General features: G+C 35.2%; 1 protein-coding gene across 4 annotated transcripts in view; it reads right to left on the minus strand.

Annotated features, from left to right (window-relative positions):
• The window catches only part of LOC141502675 (adhesion G-protein coupled receptor V1-like), a 456940-nt gene that overhangs the window by 389754 nt on the left and 41178 nt on the right, over nucleotides 1-26008 (minus strand). For all 4 annotated transcript variants that reach the window (XM_074207517.1, XM_074207518.1, XM_074207514.1 and 1 more), the window contains exons 4-9: nucleotides 22361-22456; nucleotides 17147-17251; nucleotides 16175-16288; nucleotides 4919-5484; nucleotides 4275-4545; nucleotides 3230-3559 (exon numbers count right to left, since the gene is read on the minus strand). In XM_074207517.1, coding sequence (XP_074063618.1) covers nucleotides 3230-3559; nucleotides 4275-4545; nucleotides 4919-5484; nucleotides 16175-16288; nucleotides 17147-17251; nucleotides 22361-22456 — 1482 coding nt within the window. The remainder of the gene's footprint in view (nucleotides 1-3229; nucleotides 3560-4274; nucleotides 4546-4918; nucleotides 5485-16174; nucleotides 16289-17146; nucleotides 17252-22360; nucleotides 22457-26008) is intronic.

Raw genomic sequence — 26008 nt, forward strand, 5'->3', positions numbered from 1 at the left:
CTAAGTGAATTGACTAATAGCTTCAGTAAAGCTGTAACTTACAAAATATATCCTCAAAAATCTACAAAATTTCTATATTATAATAATAATAAAACAATAGAAGCAACAATAGAAATGGAGATCCCTTTACAAATAACTAATAAAATGGCACATAATTTACCTTAAAATATTGCTTGATTACTATGATGAAAAAAAGGAAGCATGGAATGATAGATAAGAACTGATGCAGAATTAAGTAAGCAGAGCAAAGAAAATAATATACACAATAATTATAACAATCTAAATGTAAAGTACACACTAAAAATAACAAACACAAGTGAAACAAAATCAGAAAGATCAAGTAGGATTCAAATGAAGATATAGGAGAGGAAGCCTGTAGACCACACCTTTGTGGAAATAGGAGGTCCCAGGGTCCAAATACATTACACATGTTTTCAGACATTTTTTTCAGTGCCATTTTTTTCCTCTTAAAAAAATGAGATGAGATGAAAAAAATGAATGAGATGGTTCTCTGGTAGGAGGAAGGGAAGGTGGAAAAAAATTTATTTTCAAAAATAACTGATGTATCAAATAGATATGTCATATCTATTTGAAAAAATCTGTAAGTCTTTCTTCCCACTTCCTTGCTCCTCAAGCTGTCTGTTTTGAATTTCAAATAATTTTCTCTCTGCCTGTTTCTGTCTCTTTCCTTTTCTTTGTCTCTCTCCCTCCCCTGAACTCACTGTTTCTGATATTCACTTGATAATAAATCGTGCAAGAACCTATAACAACATTCATACATTATTTGTATTGCTATTTAATTTAAAATCTTATCTAGAGGGCGGCTAGGTGGTGCAGTGGATAAAGCACCGGCCCTGGAGTCAGGAGTACCTGGGTTCAAATCCAGTCTCAGACACTTAATAATTACCTAGCTGTGTGGCCTTGGGCAAGCCACTTAACCTCATTTGCCTTGCAAAAAAACTAAAAAAAAAAATCTTATCTAGACATCATGCTCCTTGAGGTAAGGGTCTTATTGCCCTTCTACTTCCATGGGTTTCCTTTATGCCTCCCCAAGGGCTTGCAAACAGAAGACCTTTGCTAAGAAAAACTCTCCTTTCTATTTCCTTGTGTTTTAGTTAAGCATTTATGAAAGCTGCATTAATACTTATAGGCCACTTGGTAAATAATACTGCAAGTTATATTTCTTACTATTAATTATTTCACCCAAGAGAGCTGATTGAGTTAATGCAGCTGCCAAAAGGCAGCTACCCTACAAATCACAAAATAGCTTAGACAATGAAAAAAGCTCTTAATTCAACAATCTTTAGTCATAATGTCTCCTAAGGAAACCTTCAATTAGCAAATTTTAACCAATGGCCTGCTAGATGCCAGGGTAGTGCAATATTGAAGCTGAAAGTGAAACTAAACTAGAGCAAACCAGTACACCTCTAAGCCTAAAAGAGAACATATTCCCACCCAGGAATGCATACATTGTACCAAAAAACATATTGGCTCTTTCTGAAGGCTTTTTTTTCAGGAGGTGTTGAAATGACTAAGGATTCATAAAAACCCTTAATTACAGTATGAACTTGGTTATTTAATTTTCCACTCAGCTCATGAGTTTCATTAACAAAGCCCAGATGAAAGGTATCTTGATAATTAAGAGAGGATGCGTAAGGTGAATGTACATCTGATTCTGAAAATCCATGGTATCAGCATAATGTAATCTCATAATGTAAATTCATATGGTACTATAAAATATGCAGTTGTAGCTTGCCATGGTCATACCAATACACCTTACTGATATATTTTTTATACTTCACTGTGGTGTCAAAAAGAGTATTTGAACTAGGGTTTTTAATCTGGAATCTGGACTTTTTGCTTTTCTTGTTGGCATTTTTTGTTCTGTTTTGTTTCGTTTTGAAACTGACTCCCTCTAATCCCCCCCCCCCCCAGACTAGAAGTGCAGCAGCTACTCCTGGGCTCAATCTCAGTAATGTTCGGCAGAAAGCCTTGCCCTGATCTGTGTTCAACCTAGGCAAGTTTGCCCTTCCATAGACATAAAAACTTAAAAAAAAAAAGTCCTAATAACTCAGTCTTATTCAGGATATGGGACGTTTTTATTTTGTTTGTTTTTTTTTAACTATTGTCTCTTCTGAAAACCAGAATTCAAGAAAAAGAGAGTTCATTGGATAAAGTTTGGAGTTTGTTAGAGGAACAAAGAATATAAAATTATGAAAAGCAAAAAAAAAAATGCCATTAGTCTAGATACAATTCATAAAACAAATTTAAATTCACCTTTTTTCAAAACACCTGCTGGATTCTACATATTTTGAAGGCACAACTATATTCATTCTAAAATGGTTTAAACTACAGTTACAAAAATAACAACCTTATTTCTCCCTGGTATATTATACCTTGGATGTCCAGAATATTCAGGGAAAACGAAGGGCCCAATTTAAAAATTTTCTCAATAGTCAGAAAACGCTTTTTCAAAGAATAATAGAATTTTAAACTGGAAGAGAGTTCAAACAGATCACATGAACAGACTGAGGATAAGAAAATGGAACTGATTTACTTGCTGATGAGTAACAGATATAAGATCTTTTTCATATCTTCTGACTCCCAATCCCATATTCTTTCTACCACATAATACTTTCTTATTCCATTCATTATTGTCTTTGTAGATTCACCAGCTAACTCTCTAAATAATAAACTAGTTTTCCTGACATTTACTAAATGTAGATAGAGTGCATGGTGAAAACTCTATTTAATTAGAGTTAATATAGTAGGACAGTAGTACATTCAAGGTCTCCAAAATCAGTACATATATACTCTTGGGCCCAAAAATAGCAAGCAATGTAGTAAGACAGAGGTACATTTACTAGTCAAGGTCTTTGAAGGCCCAGTACATATACTCTGGGTACCCTACTATAACTGATCTTAGCAATATGGCATAAAAATGACCCCAAAGTCAATGGACTACTTAACATCTTATTTTTTAACTACCTAAGTAGATTATGAAAAAAACTACTTTAAAATTGGATTATGCTATATAAATGTGATATTATTATTATTGAGTTAAGAACAGTATAAATTAATGCCCAGTGATACTAACTTCATATATATACATATATATGCATATATATGTACATATATATATATATATATATGTATATATATATATATATATATATAGCAAGAAGCTAATAATGAAATTTTTGCCCAGATTATAGAACTAATAAAATACCTGCACTAGGAAATGAGCCCCATTTTGAAGGAATGCATCATTTCTTATGGGTAATTTCATAGAGACTTGAGTTTTCCACTCTGGAAAGATGAAACTATTTTTCCTAGACACATTTAAGATTCCATCTTTTGCTCTCAAAGGGTCCACAGCTCCAGTAGGAATATAAAATGCAGTAAAAAACATTTTCACATTGCCTTTAGTTCCTCCTTGTCTTGCAAAATTCAAGGATAGAAATCTTTCTCCTGGGCTGCTTTCAATCTTCTGGTCTTCCAAAGGATAAAATTTTATTAAACCATAAACATCATCACTGTCCTGGATGTAGAACAAAAGCTGTCCAGAAAAAAATAGCATAGAAATTAAGAAATCATTCACTTTCTACCATTACTCAAACTTGTATCACAAATTTATACATACAGATCTAAGGATTGTACATTTCTTAATGATGCAAAAAAAAATTCAAGAATGAACTTCATATTTTATATTAAATAAGAGGAATAAAGAGGCAATAAGATGTAGAAGATAAAGAGCCCACTCTGGCATTAGGAAAGTCTGAATTTCAAGTCCCATCTCTGACAAATAAATGCCTTATTCAACTGAGCTAATCACTTAAAACTCCTAAGTGCTACAGGCAACTTGTTAAGATTATTAATTATAAAGAAGAGTGTAACCTTCATCAATATAGGGAATTTCCTAATCAAGAACTCCCTCTTTCAATGAAATCACCAGTGCAGTTAAAAATTAACAATAGAAATAGAAAAAGAACAGCAAAAATATTCAACTTATAAAAAGGCCTCACATGAAAACAAGGGAAAGAGTGAAAGAAAGAAAGAGGAAGGAAGGAAGGAAGGAAGGAAGGAAGGAAGGAAGGGAGGGAGGGAGGGAGGGAGGGAGGGAGAAAAGGGAAAAGGAAAACAGAAAACATTTGCTCAATTTGTTTTCTTTTGCTGTGAAATTTGAAACTTAAATTTTACCTGCCTATGAAAAAATTTTCAGCTTCCTTGCAACACACAGAAAAAAATATCAGAACAAAAGTCAAGGACCTTACCTCTGCTGGTTCACTCACTTCTGCACCTCCTTGTACTGTATGAGGCAGAATTTGAAGTAGATAAGCTTCTGCCTCTTCAGGGATATCATCATTAACAATAGTTAGAGGAATGGAGGCAACCATCTGACCTTGAGAAAAATGCAGAACACCTGAACTCGGCATGATGTCTGCTGTCACTGGAGAAGCATCACTGCTGTTCCGAGTCATGACCCAACTCACAGAAATGTCCCCATGAGTTCCACCATTCCTCACCACTGTGATTTCCTCAAACCTACAATTTTTAAAATAAAAAATAAATGCAGATGTACAAATGGAAGATAATATTTTGTTAATGTATTCATTATGTTATATGGATGATATAGTTTACATGGACAAATATTGCCATGTTATAAATATTGCTATTTTATATCACCAATATTATTACATATTGTTTTTCCCCATTACATTTCCCCATTAGATGCAAGCGCCTCAAGGCAGGAACTGCCTTTCTTTTTAACTTGTACTTGCATCATTTAGCACATATTAAGAGCTTAATAAGTGCTTGCTAAACAAACTTCTAAAAGAACTTTAAAACCAATATATTAAAATGATGGTCAAGTTAACAATAAGCATTTATTATCTCAACAGAGCAAAACTGAACCTACCTGGAGACTCGGTCTTCATCGATGATAACTGTCTGTTCAAACAAAACACTATTGAAAGATAGTACTCCATAAGGTTTATCATTTGCCTTAATAGTTACTTGAACCATGGAAGGGCTTAATAATACAGCATCTCCCTGTAAAGTATCCTTAAGTAGGACAATAAGAAAGGATTCGGCAATCTCTGGTATGGCATCATCAATGATTTGAAATTTCAAGTGGGATTCATGAACAAAAGGTGGGAAAATAATAGTTGTGTTTGGCTGAAGATCAATAAAGTCTACATTCTGCTCAGCGTGGGCTGTTGAATTCCCAGTCACAACAGTATAATTGATTGAAACTTGATATTCATAAGATCCAATCAAACTTCCACTCTCATTCTTACCACGAACCACTGGAATTGTTAGTATATCTGCTTCCTCAGGCACCAAATAATTACTTTGGGTGAAGCGTACTGGACTGTCATTTTTCTGAATAACAACCTCAACTGAGTTTCTCGTAGTGTTGATCTCAGCCCCTCCCTCTACACTTTTCAGCTGAACCAAAAACAGTTCATCATTTTCTGGTATCTGCAAAGCAAAAATAAACAATGATGGAAAAAAATAGCACTGACAACACTGGCAAATCAACCTACATATAAAGTCATTTTTCCAATGTGATTATGAATAAACCAAAAGTATCTATATAAAAATAATATATAGAAGCAATCAGAATCCCTTGACTGGTTTCTCTGAAGTAAAATGTTTCTTTTAAAACAACAGAAAATATGGATCATGTAACTCAACTTACTAGCCCACAAATGACACTAAAGAATGTGAATCAAACATATTTTTCTATTTCATTTTACATCATTTTCAGTAGGTTTTTGGTAACAGAATCTGCAAGCAGTGTCTATGACCATCTTGCAAACAAAAATACCCAGTGATATTAACTACTATCAAGTTCATTTTAGCATCCCAGTGATGTGCTTTATCACTCAGAAGTCACAAAAATCTCCAGCTTCTTCTGGTAACTAATGCAGCCAGAGTCATTCATGGCAAGATGGTCATACTATGCTTTCACATAATCGTGGAAAAACTAGCAGAATCTGTGAGACAAGTCTTGAATATTTGTGACATTAATATATGATTTCATAAAGTCTTTTTCCCTTTGGCTACTACTTCTTGTCTAAACAAGTCATAACAGAACTGTGGGAGTTATAATGTAATTGGAATTTTTTCTCTTTTTTACTACTTCAGCTCTTTGTGTTTGTAATTTAATGGTCTAAGTTCATATAAACAGATAATTCTAAAATGACTCCCATGTTGATAACTAGTAATCTTCTCTCTTTTCAAATACACTCAATTTCATTTTTATGGCATTACTTGTTGCTTGCCAGGTCGTGCCTTCCACCTCTTTATGTAATTTCCACTTAAGTTTTATTTTCACATTACCAACATTCACAGATCACTCCCATTTGATATTTCATGTGACAAACATGATATTTCATGTGACAAAACAAAAGAGTAAGTAAAACTAATAATACAGTGACCTCATCTAAAATTTCATGAAAAATTTCACATCTCTAGCACTCCTTCACCTTTCTTTTTTTTTTCATTTTCAAAGTTATTTTTTTCTCTTCTTCCCACCCCCCACCACAAACATACCACAAAGCATGGTTAATTCTCCAAAATCATAAATGTTAACTGTATTAATCATAGTTCTCCATCTCTCTTCCTCAAAAAAAAGTATTTATTCCATATAAGCTTGATAGTTTAAATAATCTAATTAGTCTAACAAGTTTGGGACTCTTTCATTTCCTTAGCCACATTTTTCAGCAATTATTTTTGCCATTCTCCTTTGTCCTCACTTTTAGCTTGAATTCAGCAAGGATCAAAGAATAGATTGACTAGGTATAAATGGATCTGTCAAGTTCTTTACAGAATTAATCCAGTTCTTCACCCTCTGCACATAAGCTATAGTTATCTTACTTATGGTATTTTCACTTGTGCTCATCTTATAGAAGGGCAAAACTGCAGATGATTGATTATCTCATGAATGTTATTTCTCATTGCTTTGGGAAATGAAATCAATAAAACCAGTACTCTGAGAAAAATTTTGTGACTACCTCTAATTTAACTCCAAATCCTTTAGAATTCCTGATTTCATCTTGTGCGAGTATCAAATTTGATAAATTTGATGTGCTATTGTTCCTTCAATAATATAACAGCTTTGACTGAACAAAGATTACACATTGTGCACTCAAATGAAGCTGTAGTCATCACCAATATGGATGCTCCCTCCAATGTGGCAGATTACAACCCAAGTATGCCTAACCATCTTATTCTATTCCTTATTTAAATCCTCCCTTAAATTCTTTTTTTTCCCCAAAGCAAATTCATTTGCTGAAATGGTATCCTAAGAAAAGTAGAAAAAAATTTCTTTATAAACCTGGGACATAGTCCTTACAACTATACACAGCATCAGGGGGGGAAGAATGGTTCCACTCCAAGGGAAGTACATACTTAAAACGAATAATGTGGCCAAGGCAACTCATACCCTCATGCTACAGGACATATACCATATCCTTTCCATTCTCAAAATGTCTATGTGCTTCCCCCCCCATAGGGTACAGCACCTCTGATGAGCAGATTATTTAGGTCCAGGCTTCTTTGTAATGAAATTCCTTAAGAGTTTTATTTTTTCAATTAGCAAATATCTATTTTCTCTTCTGCCTACCCCATTAAAGAAAAAAAATGAAAAAAGATCCTCCAAAATTTTCTATAACAGGACTGTGTAAAAGGAATTCATTAAATTCAATACATGGGAAACCTTCATTTTCCCCTGAAATGACAAGAATACCAAAGGGGGGCAGTTAGGTGGCGCGTGAATAGAGCACCCACCCTGGAGTCAGGAGGACCTGAGTTCAAATTCGACCTCAGACACTTAATAATTACCTAGCTGTGTGGCCTTGGGCAAGCCATTTTAACCCCATTTGCCTTGTAAAAAACTAAAAAAAGAATACAAAAAGAATACCCAGGCTGTACATTGGTCGTCTTTCATTCTTGCCAAGTAATCAGTACATCTTTTCTTCCAAATGTAAACCCTATCCCTAAGTTTACTAGGGGGAACTCTTTTGTTATGTGTGGAGAGGAATGTCCTCTTTCCATGTGAGGCAGAATAGTATTAGTTAGAGTGAGAAAGCTCCAGTGTCTTCTTCAGGATTCCCTCAAGTTTCAAGAGTCAAGCTAATATAGAAATATGTTAAATATGAGTATACATGAATAACCTATATCAGATTCCTCACTGTCATGAGGAGGGAAAGAAAATAAAGTAAGGTCAAAAACTGTGGAATTCAAAAGGTTACCCAAAAATAAGTGTTAAAAACTACCTTTGAAAGTAATTGAAAAAATAAAACATTCAAGATTTTTAAAAAAGATCCAAGTTGAAGTTACTGTAAAATAAGACTATGGGAAGAAATAAGAGGACTTAACAAGTTCTATCACGTTCCCATTCACAACTTGCCACACTAAAGACTTGTGAGTTTCCCCTTGGGTATGATCTGGAATTTTCTCTTGGTTAAGCTAAGTTACCCTACTTCTAGTGGGAGAGTTTTTTCATTCTGTATTATCTGATATATATTTACCTTGTATACCTTCTCTCAATTCTGTTTTGCTATCGTCTTGCATAAATTCATTTCTTTACTATTTGCTATATGAGTTCACTGCAGAACTGGTATTTGTTAGAAAAGGAATCAAGTCTTGAATATAGAGTTCTTTATCCCCTGCAATGATGACACAGTGGCCAGAAGTTGGCTTGAATCTGACTGTATCCCCTAGAATAATAATAATTAAGGAAGGTGACAGCTGCAATTCTAGTAACCCCTTCTCTCTGAGCAAAGCAGAGTAGCTTCCAGAGCCAACCTCCTGCTTCCTTTTCTGAAAAGAGTGAAACTATCTCTTCAAGACAAGCAGGAGGAGAAGAAACTACAAATGTCACTTTTTTAACTTTCTAATTTATTTGTTTATTTTAAAGATTTTATTTATTTTGAGTTTTACAATTTTTCCCCCTGATCTTACTTCCCTCCCCCCACTCCCCCCCCACAGAAGGCAATTTGTCAGTCTTTACATTGTTTCCATGGTATATATTGATTCAAATTGAAATGTGATGAGAGTGAAAAAATATCCTTAAGGAAGAAAGAAAAGTATAAGAGAGAGCAAGATCAGACAATAAGATATTAGTTTTTTTTTTCCTAAATTAAAGGTCTTTGTTCAAACTCCACAGTTCTTTCTCTGGATACAGATGGTATTCACCATTGCAGACAGCCCAAAATTGTCCCTGATTGTTGCACTGATGGAATGAGCAAGTCCAGCAAGGTTGATCACTGCCCCCATGTTGCTGTTAGGATGTTTTTCTGGCTCTGCTCATCTCATTCAATATCAGTTCATGCAAATCCCTCCAGGCTTCCCTGCATTCCCATCCCTCCTGGTTTCTAATAGAACAATAGTGTTCCATGATATACATATACCATAGTTTGCTAAGCCATTCTCCAAATGAAGGACAACAAATGACACTTTTCAAGCCACACAACATCCCCTTGGTACATATTGGGATTATAGGCCACAGTACACATGGTACCTTGCTACATGTGCCCCCACACACAAGCATCTACTTAATAAACACTAGAGACTCCCCAAAAAGGAAAAACAGTCCTGTCCTCAAAGAGTTTACAATCTAATGGAAGATCCAAAACACCCATACAAGGGACACACAGAGAAAATGCAGGTAACCTAAAAGGTCACCATCTCAGAAGACTAGGAAAGGCCTCCTGTAGAAGATGGGATTCACCTGTAGTCTTGACAAAAGTCATAAAAATCAAGAAGCTAAGGTGAGGAAGCATTCTAGGCATGAGTCCTTTATTCTGATTCTTCTTAGATAACTTACTTATTTTACATTGCAGCTTGTTCTCACATATTCTATGAAAGCCCTCCCAGTGATACTCTTTGTTTAATTCCCCAGTACTATTTGTTCCTTGAATTATGTAGGAATGTGTTGGCAAATGCTTAACATTAGCTCTCTATTTCAAAATAAATGTATAAACTTTTATGTTTAATTTGTATTTTTAACATTTTACCATTATTAAGACTAGATAATCAAGAAAACAGTAAAGCAAGCTCTGATTTCTAGTATTTATCAATTTTCAAAGTGTAAATGATCATATTGAAAATTTAGTTATTCACTTAAGTAGTCTGAGTCCTTTACTATACGCTACACAAATTGGTTGGTTTTATATAAATCCCAAAGACATTATACATTACAATGCAGTAGGCTTTCAATTTCTTTCAGACATGCTAATATCAGTAATTAAAAGATTCTATTTTTTCCAACTGCATAAAAAGTTAAATTTATTAGCTTACCAAATATGTTACAAAATTTTATTTAGTGTTTTAAAATACAATTTATAAATAGAATCACAAATAAATGAACTTAACATAAACTACTATGCACAATAAATTACTGTCAAGATCTCTTGCTTATGAGCCACCCCCAGTAGAATATTAGTATTAAAACTCTGGGCATTTGTTTCTAGGAGAAATTTGGGATCATTAAATGAGCTTCGAAATTTTCCAAAAGCAATTCAGACCATTTTATTTCTAGACACAGCTCAGTTGACATTTGAGAAAATATCCAGGAGGATAAAAATGTCAACAGTATCAAGTGCAGCAGAGAGATCAAAGAGGATAAGGCCTGAGAAAATACCACCAGATATGGTGATTAAAAGAAGGGGGGGGGGGGGGCAGAGCCAAGATAGTGGCAGAAGAGCCTCTCCTAGGTGCTCTCTCCAAAATATTTCAAAAATCTTAAAATTATGACTCTAACTAAAATTTCAAGAGACAGAACCCACAAAAAGATCCAGTGAGGCAATTCTCCAACCCAAGGTAACCTGGAAAACAACGAAAAAAATCTGTTCCACAAAGTTAGAGGGGCGGCCCCACAAGAGGTCAGCTTCCCAGGAACAGCCCCAGGGCTCCTGGGAGCCATGGCTCCTGGAAACAGAAGCAGTTTCCTAACCTGCACCCCAGGGAGAACCAAACACAACTTAGAAGAACAGCAAGGAGCTCAAAGGAGCACGAAGCCCAGGCCCCGAGTACGGTCAGTCGCAGTACTCAGCGCACTCAGCCTGGCCAGCAGCCCAGATCCAGGAAATGGAAGCAGGCCCAGTGCTCAGTCCACGGAAGGTAAGGGAGTGGAGGGAGAATGGCCACAGCTGAACAGAAAGTTTGACCTTAAAGTACTGGACTCAGGTGAAGCATAGAGAGTAGAGGAGAAGGGTAAAATATGAAGGACTTAATGATGATGATGAACTGCATGCATTCCTGCATAGAAAAATGATACTGACAATACTCATATGAACCTTCTCATTTAATAGAGCAGGTAAGAAAGGGTTTTTGTAGATGAAGCACAGGAGAGAGCTGAATTTGAAGAAATACTATATTGTAAAAATGAAGTCAATGGCTAAAAGGGAAATGTACTGGGAGTAAGAGAAAGGAGAGGCAGAATAAGCTAAGATATTTTATATAAAAGATTTTTTTTTGCAATGATATGGAAAGCAGAAGGCAAGGGAGAATGAGGGAACCTTCACTCTCATCAGAAATGGCTCAGAGAGGAAACAGCATACATACTCAATAGGGTATAGACATCTAGAGTAAAAAGGAGAGAAGGGGGACAAGGGGAAGGTGGGGGATGTAGGTGATAGAGAGGGTAGATCATAGGAGAGAATAGTCAGATATAACACATTTTCTTTTTTACTTTTTGCAAGGTGCTGAGATTAGGTGGCCTGTCTGGGACAATGGGGTCAGTGGTTGGGGTGGTATGTGGGCTTTGGGCCTCTTGGCCCCAGGGCCAGTGCTCTGTCTGCTGTACCACTCAGCTACCCTACAGCACATTTTAGAAGAGGGACAGAGTGAAAGGAGAGAGAAAATATAATATATGGTAGTGGGGAAGAATGGATGAAGGGAATTACAATCAGCAAGATCAAATGTGGAAAAATATGAAAGTAACTTCTGTGATGGACTTATGATAAAGAATGTGATCCACCCGAGACAGAGCTGATGGTATCAGGATACAGACAGAAACACATTTTTTTCTCTTTCTTTTACTTTATTTCTCATGAGGTTCTATATTTTTGTGGAAGAGCAGGTATTATGTTTCCTCTTAAATGAGAATATTTTAGTGTTATTGATTTTATATATATATATATATATATACATATATATATGTATACACATATATAGTCATATTAACAAAAAAAAAAAAGGAAACCAGGAGGGATGAGAATTCAGGGAAGCATGGAAGGATTTCCATGAACTGATGCTGAGCAAGATGAGTAGAACGAGAAAAACACTGTATCCCCTAACAGCAACATAGGGGTGATCATCATCCTTGATGGATTTGCTCATTCTATCAGTGCAACAATCAGGGACAATTTTGGGCTATCTGCAATGCAGAGTACCATCTGTATCCAGAGAAAGAACTGTGGCATTTGAACAAAGACCAAAGACTATTCCCTTCAATTTAGGGGGAAAAAAGTTATCTTGTTATATAATTTTGCTATCTCTTATACTTTATTTTTCTTCCTTAAGGATATGATTTCTCTCTCATCACATTCATCTTAAATCGATGCATACCATGGAAATAACGTAAAGACTAACAGACTGCCTTCTGTGGGGGGTGGGGGAGGGAAGCAAGAATAGGGTAAATTTGTAAAACTCAAAATAAATAAAATCTTTCATAAAAAAAGATAATTTCTCAAAAGAATAAGTTTTGCAAAAGGATGAATGTAGAAAAATTATAATTTGCATGTGATCAGAAAAAATAAATTAAAAAATAAGATTATAGCTAAACTCAGGGGAAAGGTTCTTCTAGTTCTTTTTCTTTGCCTTTAGTCTCTCTCTCTCTCTAGCAAAACCAATTTGCTTAAATAAAAGTAAATCTTCTTAGAAAAAAAAAAGATCATGACTAACATGGAGGGAGCAGCTTCAGATAAAACATCAGAAGACACATTACAATAGGTTTAGAAATGAGTAAAAGAAGAAGCAACAAAAGCAATGGGTACAGACAACTTTTATCTAAAGTTTGACAATGAAAAGGAGGAAAGAAAAAGGACATTAGTTTGAGGACTTTTTCAGGATAAGGGGAGATTGGGGAATGTTAACAGGTAAAAGGAAAGGAACTCAGAATTAGCAAAGACGGAAGATTTAGCTATTAGAGAGAGTAGATGATTGTCAGGGCAATCTGATAGTAAAGACAAAGGAAGGAGGATCAAGAGCACATGTAGAAATAAGTTGGCCTTAAGGAGAAGGAGCAACCATCAAACGCTAATCTCAGAAGAATTGAATTGCAGATAAACCAAGAAGTAACAAAAAAGACACATGGTAATTGGACTGCCATCAATAAGAGTATACTTATTTTGTATTTTCTGTTATACAATGCTAAGTGTTGTTAAGAGATGGTCCACACTTGTCTTTTTGAGAAGCCGTATTTTCCAGAAAGACTGAATCCAGAGTATGTAAAAGGCCCTGAATATGTCCAAGATGAAGCCCCTTTCCCTCCAACCCCCACACCATGCCACCAACTAGTAGAATTTGTTGGTTGCATTCCAAACTGGAATTCCTTCATTCTTGGGGTGTCAATTTAGGAGCCAGTCAATCTGCACTTAGTCTAGCAGTTCCTAAGGAAAAGAATGAGGTCCCTGCCATCACCCTGTTCCTCCCGTTCATGAGGGGTTTTGTCCTTTTCCCACCTTTAGATTTCTGATATCACTTTCCTTTGTATTGCTGTTATAAAAATGCAAACTTCTGATCTTTAGGTTCCCCATGCATGTTCATTTCTCTTGTAATAAACCTAGTTCTCACATAAGTTTTTGTAAAGTTGTGATTGCTTTCTAAATTTAAGTACTAAATTTAAGTACTAAAAGGCATTATTCATTGTGAAACAATCAGTTTTCAATTACTTTCAAACATGTAAATATTATAAATTAAAAAAGCTAAATTTATTAGCCTAACAAATTAGTTCCAAAATTTTATTTGATATTTTAGAATAAAATTTACATATAGTATCACAAATAAACTTAAAATAAATCACTTTTTAAAAAACAATTTTTATTTGCAACAGAAATAGAAGAATCAAATTAATTGTAATTATTTTAAAATCCATTTATTTATTTATATATATAGATATTGCTTCTTCTGCCCTATACCTTATTAGATAAAACTGATAAGTTGCCATGATCCCCAAAATTTATTGTCTTTTTAAAAGTCAGCAAGGAAACTCTCACTCCAGACAACATGACCGATATATCCCTTCAACAGAAGACTTAAAGGTCACTTCTCTCTACTATGTAATAAAACAATGGAGTAAAATCCTTGCAAGGGGTTTTTCATTAAATAATTTGTATATAATATGTATTCTGTGGTATGATTATTTGTTTTTATTTCTTTCATTTTAAAAAGATAAACTGGTTATTTTTTTTTCTTTCATACTTACCTGCTAATCTATCATTGCTGGAACATTTTCTTGAGCCATGATGCTTTCTATAGTACCAAATCAATTTTTTCTTATTTGGCTAGTATAAATTATACTTATGCTAATGTTGTTCTATTCCCTACACTAAAGAAATCACAAGTCCTGACCTACATGTGTAGTATCATGTAAATATATGCATATGTATATACATATATGTGTGTTTGCATATATACATGTATGACATATGGCATGTGTTTTATATGCACATGCAATCTGAGAAAGAGTTCATTGCTAAAATTAATCAAGAGATTATAAAAGTATTTCTTCTATGCATATTAGAGACTACAAGTATTAAAACTTCCCATATTTGTACATACTTTTTCAATTTGTCATGGCAACTCTAATAATCAAATGAGATAATACCTATAAATTTCTTAGCATAGTGCCTAATATAGAGTAGGCACTTAACGAATACTTGTTATATAAGAAATCATGAAAGAAGGGATTTCAGAAAAGCCTGTAAAGACTTGCATGAATTGATTCAGGATGAAATAAGTAGAACTAGAAGAATAATACACACATTAACAACATGAGGTCATGATCAACCATGATGGACTTGTTCATTTCAACAGAACAATAATCAAAGACAATTTTAAAAGACTTATCCAGAGAAGAAAGTGGAGTTTAAATGAAGACCGAAACTTAGTATATTCAATTTTTAAAAGCTGTCTTATGTATTGTCATTTTTTTTTCTTTCTTCTGTTTGGAACTAAGTCTTCTCTCACATGATCAATATGGATCTATGTTTACCATGGTTATAAATGCACTGCTTTCCTCCAGGGGGAGAGGGAGGAAGGAAGGGAGGGAGGGAGGGAGGGAGAAAAATGTACAACTCAAAAACCTTACAAAAAAATGATTGGTAAAACTACCACCGGGGGCAGTTCAAATCCACACTCAGACACTTAATAATTACCTAGCTCTGTGACCTTGGGCAAATTACTGAACCTCATTGTCTTGGAAAAACAAAACAAAACAAAACTACCACATTGCATATAGTCGGAAAAACGAATAAAATATTTTTTTTTAAATGCTGGGACAGCTAGAGGGCACTGAGGATAAAGCACCATTCCTGGAGTAAGGAGAAACTGAGTTCAAATCCAGTCTCAGACACTAAATACTTAGCTGTGTGACCCTGAGCAAGTCTATTAACACCACTGCCTTGCAAAAATCAAAGAAAAAAAAAAAAAGAAAAATACTAGTTCCTTTTCTTTTCTCCCAATAAGTTAAATAAGCAATTATTTTTTAGAGGGGTAATTAACAGCACAGTGGATAGAGTTCCAGGCCAAGAGTCAGGAGGACCTGAGTCAAATCTAATCTCAGATGCTTACTAGATATGTGATCCTGGACAAGTCACTTAACTTCACTTAACTCTTTTTGCCTCAGTTTTACCATTTGTAAAATGAGCAATAAAATAAAAAGCAAACTATTCCAGGATCTTTGCCAAGAAAACACCAAATGGGGTTACAAAAAGTCAGATACAGCTGAAAAACAATTTATGTAGTATATGCAAAAAGTGGAAAAACAATTTTATCTTCTTATCCTCACATCATTAATGGCCACAAATCACTAATTTTATTTGGAATTTTGAAAGTTTTTGCTTCAAATCAACTGTGAAAGTGTAACACAATTTAACACATGCTAAAAGGTATTTTATTTTAATTTTTAATGCACAGATATAATCCTTCATTTTCTCACCTCATCATCCAGTACTGTCAAGTTATAAACCACTATTGCTCTTCCAGGTGGGAAAGTGATATTTCCCTTAACTGGACTTAAATCTTCTTCAGGTGGGTTTGGACCACCTTCTACCTGCAAAAGTTATAATATATTATTAATAATGCAAATTAATTTGCAACATTTAAAAAATTTATAGCATTAATAGCACTGTAGTGGAGGTAATTTATAAGTTTCCAGAGACTACAATCAATTACATTTAGTAACAGACTTTCTAAGTACTATGAAACTTGACCTTTGAGATGTTCACACTCAGGTTACCATAAAAATAGATTCTAGATTATCTAGTATCTAGATTATCAGTATCTTTTTTCCTAAGTATTTAGTTATTTCCCACTATTTAATCAAAGTTAAAAGGTAGTTCCATAAATAGCATTTTTTTCAAAAAAAGTATTCTTTTAAGAAAACAATAATGATTTTATATTTTGATTTTTACAAGTAGCACACAATCATATGGTAGACAACAAGAAAGTCAAAATTTGTTAAATATTTAGATAATAATTTTAAATGCTATAAAATGGTATAAAATAAAAACATATAAAAATATCATGTATTTGCTCATTTTCACTTATGCATTAAATAAAAAAACTAAAGAATCTAACATGATAATCCTACTCATATATATGCCTGAGAAAGAAGCTCAGCTTCATATGCATTATGAAAATTCTTTTGTCTAGGCCATTTAAAATTTTCTAAATGACTTTTCTTATGTTGAATTTCAGTGATTTATCACTGTCCCTCAAATTCAGAGTAAGACTACTAATGAACATCTGTTCTAAAAACATTACACTGCAGTATTTATAAAAAAAGTTATAAAAATGTTCTTATCTTAAATTTGTTTCATGTTTATTATCAAAACTAAGATTGTTAAAATTTAAGCTAGCTACTAAATCTAAGAGATTAGAAACATAAAGTTATTTTTAACAAACTTACCTCAAAACTCACAGTTACACTCCCATAGGTTCCTTTTTCTCTAATTAGAATGAGAGGTACAGATTCATTCCTGCCCCTGGGCTCATTCACTGTGATTAAGGAAGGCTAATGGGAAAAAGTGGAGGCAGATAATCAAGTATGAACAAATGTCATATGAAAGGAATTTAAAAAGCCATTACCACAGAAATATTAAATGCTCACAAGCAAGTTAATATTCTCTGTATGTAAACTAGGTTAACTGCAAGTAGTTTATTGTCTTAAAATGAACTAGCACTTGGAATAATAATCCTTAAAAGATTACCAGTAAAAATTATCCAGTTACCAAATCCAAGGCAAAGGATCTTGGAATAGGAGTTAAAAGACCTGGATTCCAGTCCTGACTCTGCTCCTCACAAATATAACTGAACTTGTTTGTGGCACCATTTCTCCATCTGGACTCATAGAGTCCCAAACAGTCCTAATCTTCATATTATCTACTTTTATTTCCTGTAATGACGGCAAATAAAACTATTAACTTTATTATCCAAGAAATCATCATAAGTACCTTTCCTTTCCAGGTCCAAGCAACTACCTTCCCAAAGATTGTTCTACCAACTGGTGGTTTAAGAAATGTGCCATCAACTGTTGGTGGAGATGTGAACTGATCCACCATTCTGGAGAGCAATTTGAAACTATGCCCAAAGGGAAATGAACATGTGTCTAACCTGTGATCCAGCAATACCACTGCTACATCTATATCCCAAAGAAATCATAAAAAGGGGGAAAGACCCACACATACAAAAATATTTAAAGCAACTCTTTTTTGTTAGAAAAAATAAATTTATAGTAGTTCTTTTTATAGTAGTAAAGAACTGGAAATTTGAGGGAATGCTCATCATTTGGGGAATGGCTGAACAAGTTATGGAATATGAGTGTGATGGAGTACTATTCTTCTATAAGAAGTCATGAGTGGCCAGACTTTAGAAAAACCTGGAAATGACCTGCATAAACTGATGCTGAGCAGAACCAGATCATTGTACATTTTAATGGCAACACTGTGAGATGGATCAACTATAATGGATATAGCTTCTCTCAACAGTTTAGTGATCAAAGACAACCCTGAGAGACCTGGTATAGAAAATGACAGTGACATTCAGAAAAAAAAAAAATACTTATGGAGTCTGAATGTAGAATAAAACATACTGTTTATTTTTTATTTCTTTTATGTTTTTCTTTCTTTCTCATTTCCCCCGTTTGCTTCCCCCCCTTATTTTGAATTTCTCTTTCATAACATGAGAAATATGGAAAACGTTAAATACGATTGTACATGTACATGTCCAACTTTTACCAGAATTCACTACCATAAAGAGGAAGGAGGGAAGAGAGGGCGGTACAAAAATGTGGAACTCATAAACTTGCAAATGGATGAATGTTGAAAACTACCTTTGTATGTAATTAGGAAAAAAATGAAATCTAAAAAATTTAAAAAAGAAATGTGCAGGGCAGCTAGGTGGCGTAATGGATAAAGCACCGGCCTTGGAGTCAGGAGTACCTGGGTTCAAATCGGGTCTCAGACACTTAATAATTACCTAGCTGTATGGCCTTGGGCAAGCCACTTAACCCCATTTGCCTTGCAAAACCCTAAAAAAAAAATGTGGAGTCAATATCCTTTGACCTCGAGATCAAGGATTCTTAACCTGGGGTCCATGGATCACTTAGTCTGTAAACTTAGAAGTGGGAAAAAGTACTTTTGCTAAACTATAATTGTAATTTAGAATTACCTTCACAGCTCCTTTTATCCTTTAATGTTGAAGCTGCTAAATTCTATTTAATCATGACTGCGTCTCTTTGGTATCTGAATTGCTTCTTTCCGGCTATCTGTCATATTTTTCTTCTTGACCTGGTAATTCTGGAATTTGGCTACAATACTCCTTTAAGTTTTCATTTTGGGAATTTCTTTCAGAAAGTGAGAATTTCTTGAAAGATGCTGTGCAGGATCTTTTTTTTAATCATGGCTTTCAGGCAGTTCAATAATTTTTAAATCATTTCTCATATCTATTTTCCAAATAAGTTGTTTTTCCAATAAAGTATTTTACATTTTCTTCTATTCTTTTCATTTTGTGTGACTGATTCTTGTTGTGTCATAGAGTCATTAGCTTCCATTTTCCCAATTCTAATTTTTAAGGAATTATTTTCTTCAGTTAGCCTTCATACATCCTTTTCTATTTGGCTAATTTTACTTTTAGAAGAACTGTTTTCTTCAGTGTATTTTTTTCCAATTTAGTTAATTCTATTTTTTTAAGGAGTGGATTTTTTACAGTGGATTCTTTTTTCCATTTGTGCAATTCTATTGTTACAGGAGTTGTTTTCATCAGTCAATTTGTGCTTTCTTTTCCAAGTTATTGACTTTTTCCATAACTCTCTTGCATACTATCATTTTCCCAACTTTTCTTCTATCTCTCTTACCTGATTTTTTAAATCCTTTTTGAGCTCTTCCAAGAGGACTTTTCTGGGCTTGAGCCCAATTCATATTCCCCTTCACATGTAGGCATTTTGCCACTACTGTGTTTTTCTGATATTTTGAATTTTGATGTTCCCTCTTGCTATAGAGGTTTTCTCATGATCAGGTTTCTTTTGTGGATTTTTTTTTAAAGTTGAGCTCCATTCTTGGAGCACAAGAGTACTGTCCCAAGCTTTTTGTGTTAGAGATCTGGGACCTGGTCACTGTGCTCTTCTCTGGGGTCTCAGGAGTAGGTGGCTTGCCCCATGGACTGGGGTAGCCCAGTTTAATCACAACTTTTTGTGCCAGTGTCCCAGGGCTCACAATTTGCCTTCTGTGTTAAAGCTGGGGGCTTCCAGTTGACCTGCTGTGCCACTGTCCTGCTGAGCCAGGATGGAAGGGCCTTGGGTGCATATCTGCATAGGGGCTAAGAGCTTCCCACTGGCTTGCCTATATCCCACCTGTTCCCCTTTTACCCAAGTGAGACAGACCTTTTCTGAAGATGGTCTAAGATATCGTGAGCTAGAAAACTTGTTTCACTCCCAAAATTTGTGAGTTGTGTTGCTCCAGAATCTGTTTAAAGACTTAATTTAATGCTATTTCCAAGGGGAAATGGGAAGAGCTCAGGCAACTTCTTAGTTTTTCTCTATCATCTTGGCTCTATCCTACCCCCACTTCTCAGTTATGAATTAAAAAAAAACACTTTACTTTTAGAAGTTCTTAAACTTTACCAAACTGCCAAATGAGTCAATGCCTCAGAAAAGATCAAGAATTAAATAGCCTAAGTTATGATAAATTACAAATAAGACTGATACCTCTTGCCTTATACCCCCCTCTCTTAAACTGAAGAAGTATTTGGAAAATTATGTTATTAATTCATTAAGAAACATCATTGTGAGGAGTGGATTAAAGATTTCATCTCTATACATATTAGGAAAACCTGGAGTCAAGCTTCACTCTGAGTGATCCTAGGCCATTTCAAGGCCTAAGGCAACTTTCTAATAACATTATAAGTTTTTAAAGCAGGTGTTGATCTGAGCTGATAAACATCTTTTTCCCTAGACATCCCCTAGAGCAATGAAACTGCAGGTCCAGTTAAATAAAAGAGCCCAAAACAAATATTTGTTATAACCTTATTCTATTTGGCACTTATAGTTTACAAATACTTCCATATATATTATCTTATTTGATCTTTACAACAACCCTGGTGAGATAGAAAGGCCAAGTTCTATTTTGCAGATGAGTAAATTAAGGCTCAGTGACCTGCCCTATGTCACAGCTAACTTCCTAGTCCAAGATCAGTGCATTTTCATTACAGTATGAAACTCCCCAAGATTCAAGCAAGTATAATGAGAGTATATTTATTCTTCATTCCCATCAACAATCTAGATGCCTTTACATATTTTTGTGGGTTTTCCCCCCGGAGTCATCCAGTACTACTGACAGACTAAATCTTGGTTGCAGTATCATTCATACTTACTAATGTATCCTTACGTCAAGGGGAGTTTGTCAGAGCTCTTATCATTCAGCTCATCTTTCACACTTTTCCCCTCTTGCTCATCCATGCCCCAGATAGAGGAAAAAAAAAAAAACAGTGGCTGATAGTTTTTTTTCTGTTAGGGTCAAGTCAGGAGAGGGAAGGAAACAATTGGCATTAAAGCCATGAAGCAAGGAGGAATGAATGCATGATGAAATAGCTAACTATGAGGCAGTGATCACTGCAATATATGGTGAAAAATGAATGAATAGCTAAGCAGAAACACCTACTCAATGTTAGAAGCTAGACCAAGATTTAATACTATACAGATAGAGGTTGCTATACAGATTGAGTTTGTAATGATATGATTTAAGAGGAGAGGGCTTGGTACTCAACAAATTTTAGATGGGTCATTTTTCCCAGAATCTAGAGTTGAATAGTGTGCCCTCAGTTCCATTTTTTTAATCCTTTAGGAGATTTGGGGTGAGGACAGATTAGAAAGGATAAAGAGAAGAGGGGAAAAGGATGAGGAAACATTTGATTTGCTTTTCTTCTATCTTAGTAGCTAGGTGATGCAATGGCTAGAGCCTGGTCATAAAATTAGTAAGATACAAACTTAAATTTGACCTCAGATGCTGACTGTGTGATCTTGGGCAAGTTCCTAAGCCTCTGTTTGCCTCAGTTTCTTCACCTATAAAACAGGGTTAATAACAGTAGGCACACATAGCTTTTATTATTATTATTATTATTATTATTATTATTATTATTATTATTATTTTACCCTATTTCAAGTAATAAATGCAGCAATAATGCCTTTAACAAAGTATACACAATGCTATTTGAACTATCTCTATATTTAAAATGTTAACACACCAACTAAATGAAAAAAAATACACTGCACTAAGTAATTACTATGCAATTCTCAAAGAGAATTCCATGATCAAACAATCATTTGAGACAATTCAAACAGGAAATTTAACTTATATCATATGTACCTCCTTCCACTAAAGTCCCATGCCAATGATAAACCATGGCAAAGATGCCTAAGTCATCTATCAGTGGCTGTGTTAATGGAGCTAAGCTCTAGGGGGTCATGCCAGGTTGAAAGATTTCAAGTAACTGTTTACTTGCTTCATAAAGATGGATTTGGTCATATGCCAAAACAGAATGTTGTCTATATACAAATGTAGTATTATAAAGTAAAGTAAATCAACAACTAAATTTGAATTACGAAGATTGTTATGTAGATCAATCATACCATATCGAATGATATAACTCCAAAGGCATTGTCATTTGATAATATGGTCACAGTCACAGACCTTGGCCAACCAAGCTTTATCTTTGATGTTGGTTTCTAAAAGGAATAATACATAAATAAGAAAAAAGTAAAAAGTAAAGTTCATTTTCATTAGGATCTCTTTTTTTTCAGATTGTGAACCAAAATGCAAATAAAATTTTACTACATACTTTAAGGAACTAGTCAAATAAATTCAAATGCTGAAAAAAAATTCTTAAAACAAGCTTTGAAAACCATAAATCACAATAAGACAACCTATTAATATTAACAAAGGAATAAGGAAGCAAGTATGATGAGCATCATTATGTTAAAAAAAAACTACTATGAGAAACCACAGAAACTAAGAAGATAATTTTTTCTATGAAGCAAAGTCTATAGGATAAAGCAAATAATATTTTATAATAGCAAGAAAATTTCTCTATAAAATTCCCACTAATGTTAAGAAGCAGCAGAAAATGACCTAAGGGGGAAAAGTCAATTAAAAGGCAAAAAACATTTATTATTTGAAACAACTGAATTTATAGGTGAAGTGATACACTAAAGTACATAAGACTGTGAAAACAGGCATCATCTTAGTAACAAATTCATTATTATTTTTCAAAATTAACTAGAAGGGGGTGGAGCCAACACAGCCACAAGAGAGGATCTTCTCTTAGGTGCTCTCTCTCAAAACTTATAAACTAAGGACTCTAACTAAATTTTCGAGAGACAGAATCCACAGGGGGATCCAGTGAGGCAGTTCTCCAACCCAAGGGAACCAGGAAAAGAGCAGAAAGACTCCACTCCACAGGGTTGGAGGAGCAACCCACCAAAGTGAAGGAACTTCAGCCTGCCGGAGGCAGCCCCAGGGTGCTGGGATCCTGCTCACAGAAGCGGGGGCAGTTTCCTGACCTACACTTGGTGAGCACTGGGCACAACTTGGGGGATCAGCGGGGGAACCTCTGCCAGAGTGAGGACATGAAGCCCAGCCCTCAGGGGACTCAGTGAGCAGCATGGCCAAGGCAGCACAGATCCAGGAACTGGAGGCAGGCAGAGCTAGTAAGCAAGAGCCCCCAGGGCATGAGTGCTGAGCCTAGGGAGGGAGGTGGAGAGAGACTTGAGCTCTGTCCGTGGAATAAAATTCTGGGGCTCTGAGAACATTCAGATTCAGATCGCAGTCTAGGGCCCCCATAGAACAGCAGGGCCCCCCTCACCTCAGCCCCGTGGCAGAGGGGGGCGCTTGTGGTCATTCACAGACCAAGAGGGAAGACAGAGCCTCACACACACACAGAGATCCTTGTGGGGGTGTCACAATAAAACTCAAAAGCTCAGGAAGCACCCCAAAACCAGACACAAGTTGGGGAAATGAGTAAGCAGGAAAAAAAAAAGGAACCGGACCACTGACAAACACTTTTTCTATAATCCAAAGAAGAATCAAAATACTCGAACTGAAGATCTGGAAGTACAAGCTTTTGCATCTAAAGACTCCAAGAAAAATGGAAGTTGGGCTCAGGCTATGACAGAGCTCAAAAAAAAATTTTGAAAATCAAGTTAAGGGAGATAGAAGACAAATTGGCGAAAGAAATGAGAGATGTAGGAAAAACATGAAAATGAAGTAAGCAGCTTAGTCAAGGAGATCCAAAAAAAATGCTGAAGAAAAAAACATATTAAAAACCAGCATAGGTCAAATGGATAAAACAGTTCAAAAAGTTATTAAGGAGAAGAATGCTCTAAAAAGCAGAATTGTTCAAATGGAAAAAGAGATAAGAAAGCTCTCTAAGGAAAACAAATCCTTCAGGTGTAGAATGGAACTGAGGAAGGCTACTGATCTTATGAGAAATCAGGACACAATACTTCAAAACCAAAAAAATGAAAAATTAGAAGAAAATGTGAAACATCTCACTGAAGAAACAACTGATACGGAAAACAGATTTAGTAAAGATAATGTAAAAATTATTGGAATATCTGAAAGTCATGATCAGGAAAAGAGCCTTGACATCATTTTCAAAGAATTACTACAGGAAAATTTCCCTGATATCCTGGAAGCAGAGGGCAAAATAGAAATGGCGAGAATCCACCAAACTCCCGGAGAAAGAAATCCAAAAAGACAACCCCCAGGAATATTATAGCCAAAATCCAGAACTCCCAAGTCAAAGAGAAAATAATACAAGCAGCCAGAAGGACACAATTCAAATATCATGGAGCTGCAGTCAGGACTTATCAGCAACTACATTAAAAGTTCATAGGGCTTGGAATATAATATTCCGGAAGGCAAAAGGGCTCGGAATGCAACCGAGAATCAACTACCCAGCAAAACTGAATGTCCTCTCCCAGGAAAAAAAGATGAACTTTCAATGAACGAGGGAAATTTCAAATGTTCCTGTTGGAATGGCCAGAGCTGAACAGAAGGTCTGATCTTCAAATACAGGACTCAGGTGAAGCACAGAGAGTGGAGAAGAAAGGGAAAATATGAGGGACTTAATGATGATGAATTCCATGTATTCCTACATAGAAAAATGATATTGATAATACTCATATGAACCTTCTCATTTAATAGAACAGGTAGAAGGAGCTTTTATAGATGAAGCACAGGAGAGAGCTGAACTTGAAGATATAATATATTGTAAAAATGGAGTCAATAGAAAAAAGGGGAATGTAATGGAAGAAAGAAAAAGGAGAGGTGGAATAGGCTAAGATATTTCATATAATAAATTTTTTATTACAATGAGGTATTGCAATGATATGGAAGGGGGAAGGCAAGGGGAATGGAGGAATCTTCACTCTGATCAGAGGTGGCTAGGAGAGGAAACAGTATATATATACATACATACACACACACAAAATCAATGGGGTATAGACATCTGGAGTAAGGAGAGAAGGAGGACAGGGGGAAGGGGGGATATGAGTGATGGAGGAGCAGATGGACTGTGGGGGGAGAAAAAAATTAACTAGAAAAACTTGAAATTATTTGTATCATTCTCCCAGAGTAAGCAGGAGAGAGTGATTAACCCTCATCCTATTCTAGTACTTTTTCCAGGGATGTTGCAAATTTCTTTTGAGGGACTGGGAACCACCCATTTACTCACCAAGTAAGTCAGGAGGCATGACCATTCTTTGTGTTTATATGTGTAGGAGAGGGTATGTGTATGTATGTATGTATATGTACACACACACACACACACACACACACACACACATATATGGTTGGGGAGGGAGGGTGAGAGAAGGAAGAAAAAGGGGGAGTAGAAAGAAAACAATACTTGTTTCAGTATTCATGAAAGCAATTCCTAAGTAAGCTGGGTGGACCAGAAAGGTAGGTTGTAACAGACATCTTTAAAGCAGGAGGAACAATCTGACTGTGTCTGCAGAAAAAGAAGTTCAAGTTGTTTTTACTAACATCCAGAGCACTAACATCATGCAATAGGGCTAGCTTTTGCCCCAATAGCTAAGTTTTTAAATTAGACTAAGTTTCCTATAAATAATGATAATGATAGTAATAATAATAATAATAATAGTAATGATGATGGTGATGATATCCACTAACAACTGTAACAGGGGTGGCAAATGCTTTTTTTCTCCCAAAAGCCATGTGGATATTTATAACATCATTCATGGATCATACAAAATTAT

This window comes from Macrotis lagotis, chromosome X, assembly GCF_037893015.1.
Source record: "Macrotis lagotis isolate mMagLag1 chromosome X, bilby.v1.9.chrom.fasta, whole genome shotgun sequence".
NCBI classification, from domain to species: Eukaryota; Metazoa; Chordata; class Mammalia; order Peramelemorphia; family Peramelidae; genus Macrotis; species Macrotis lagotis.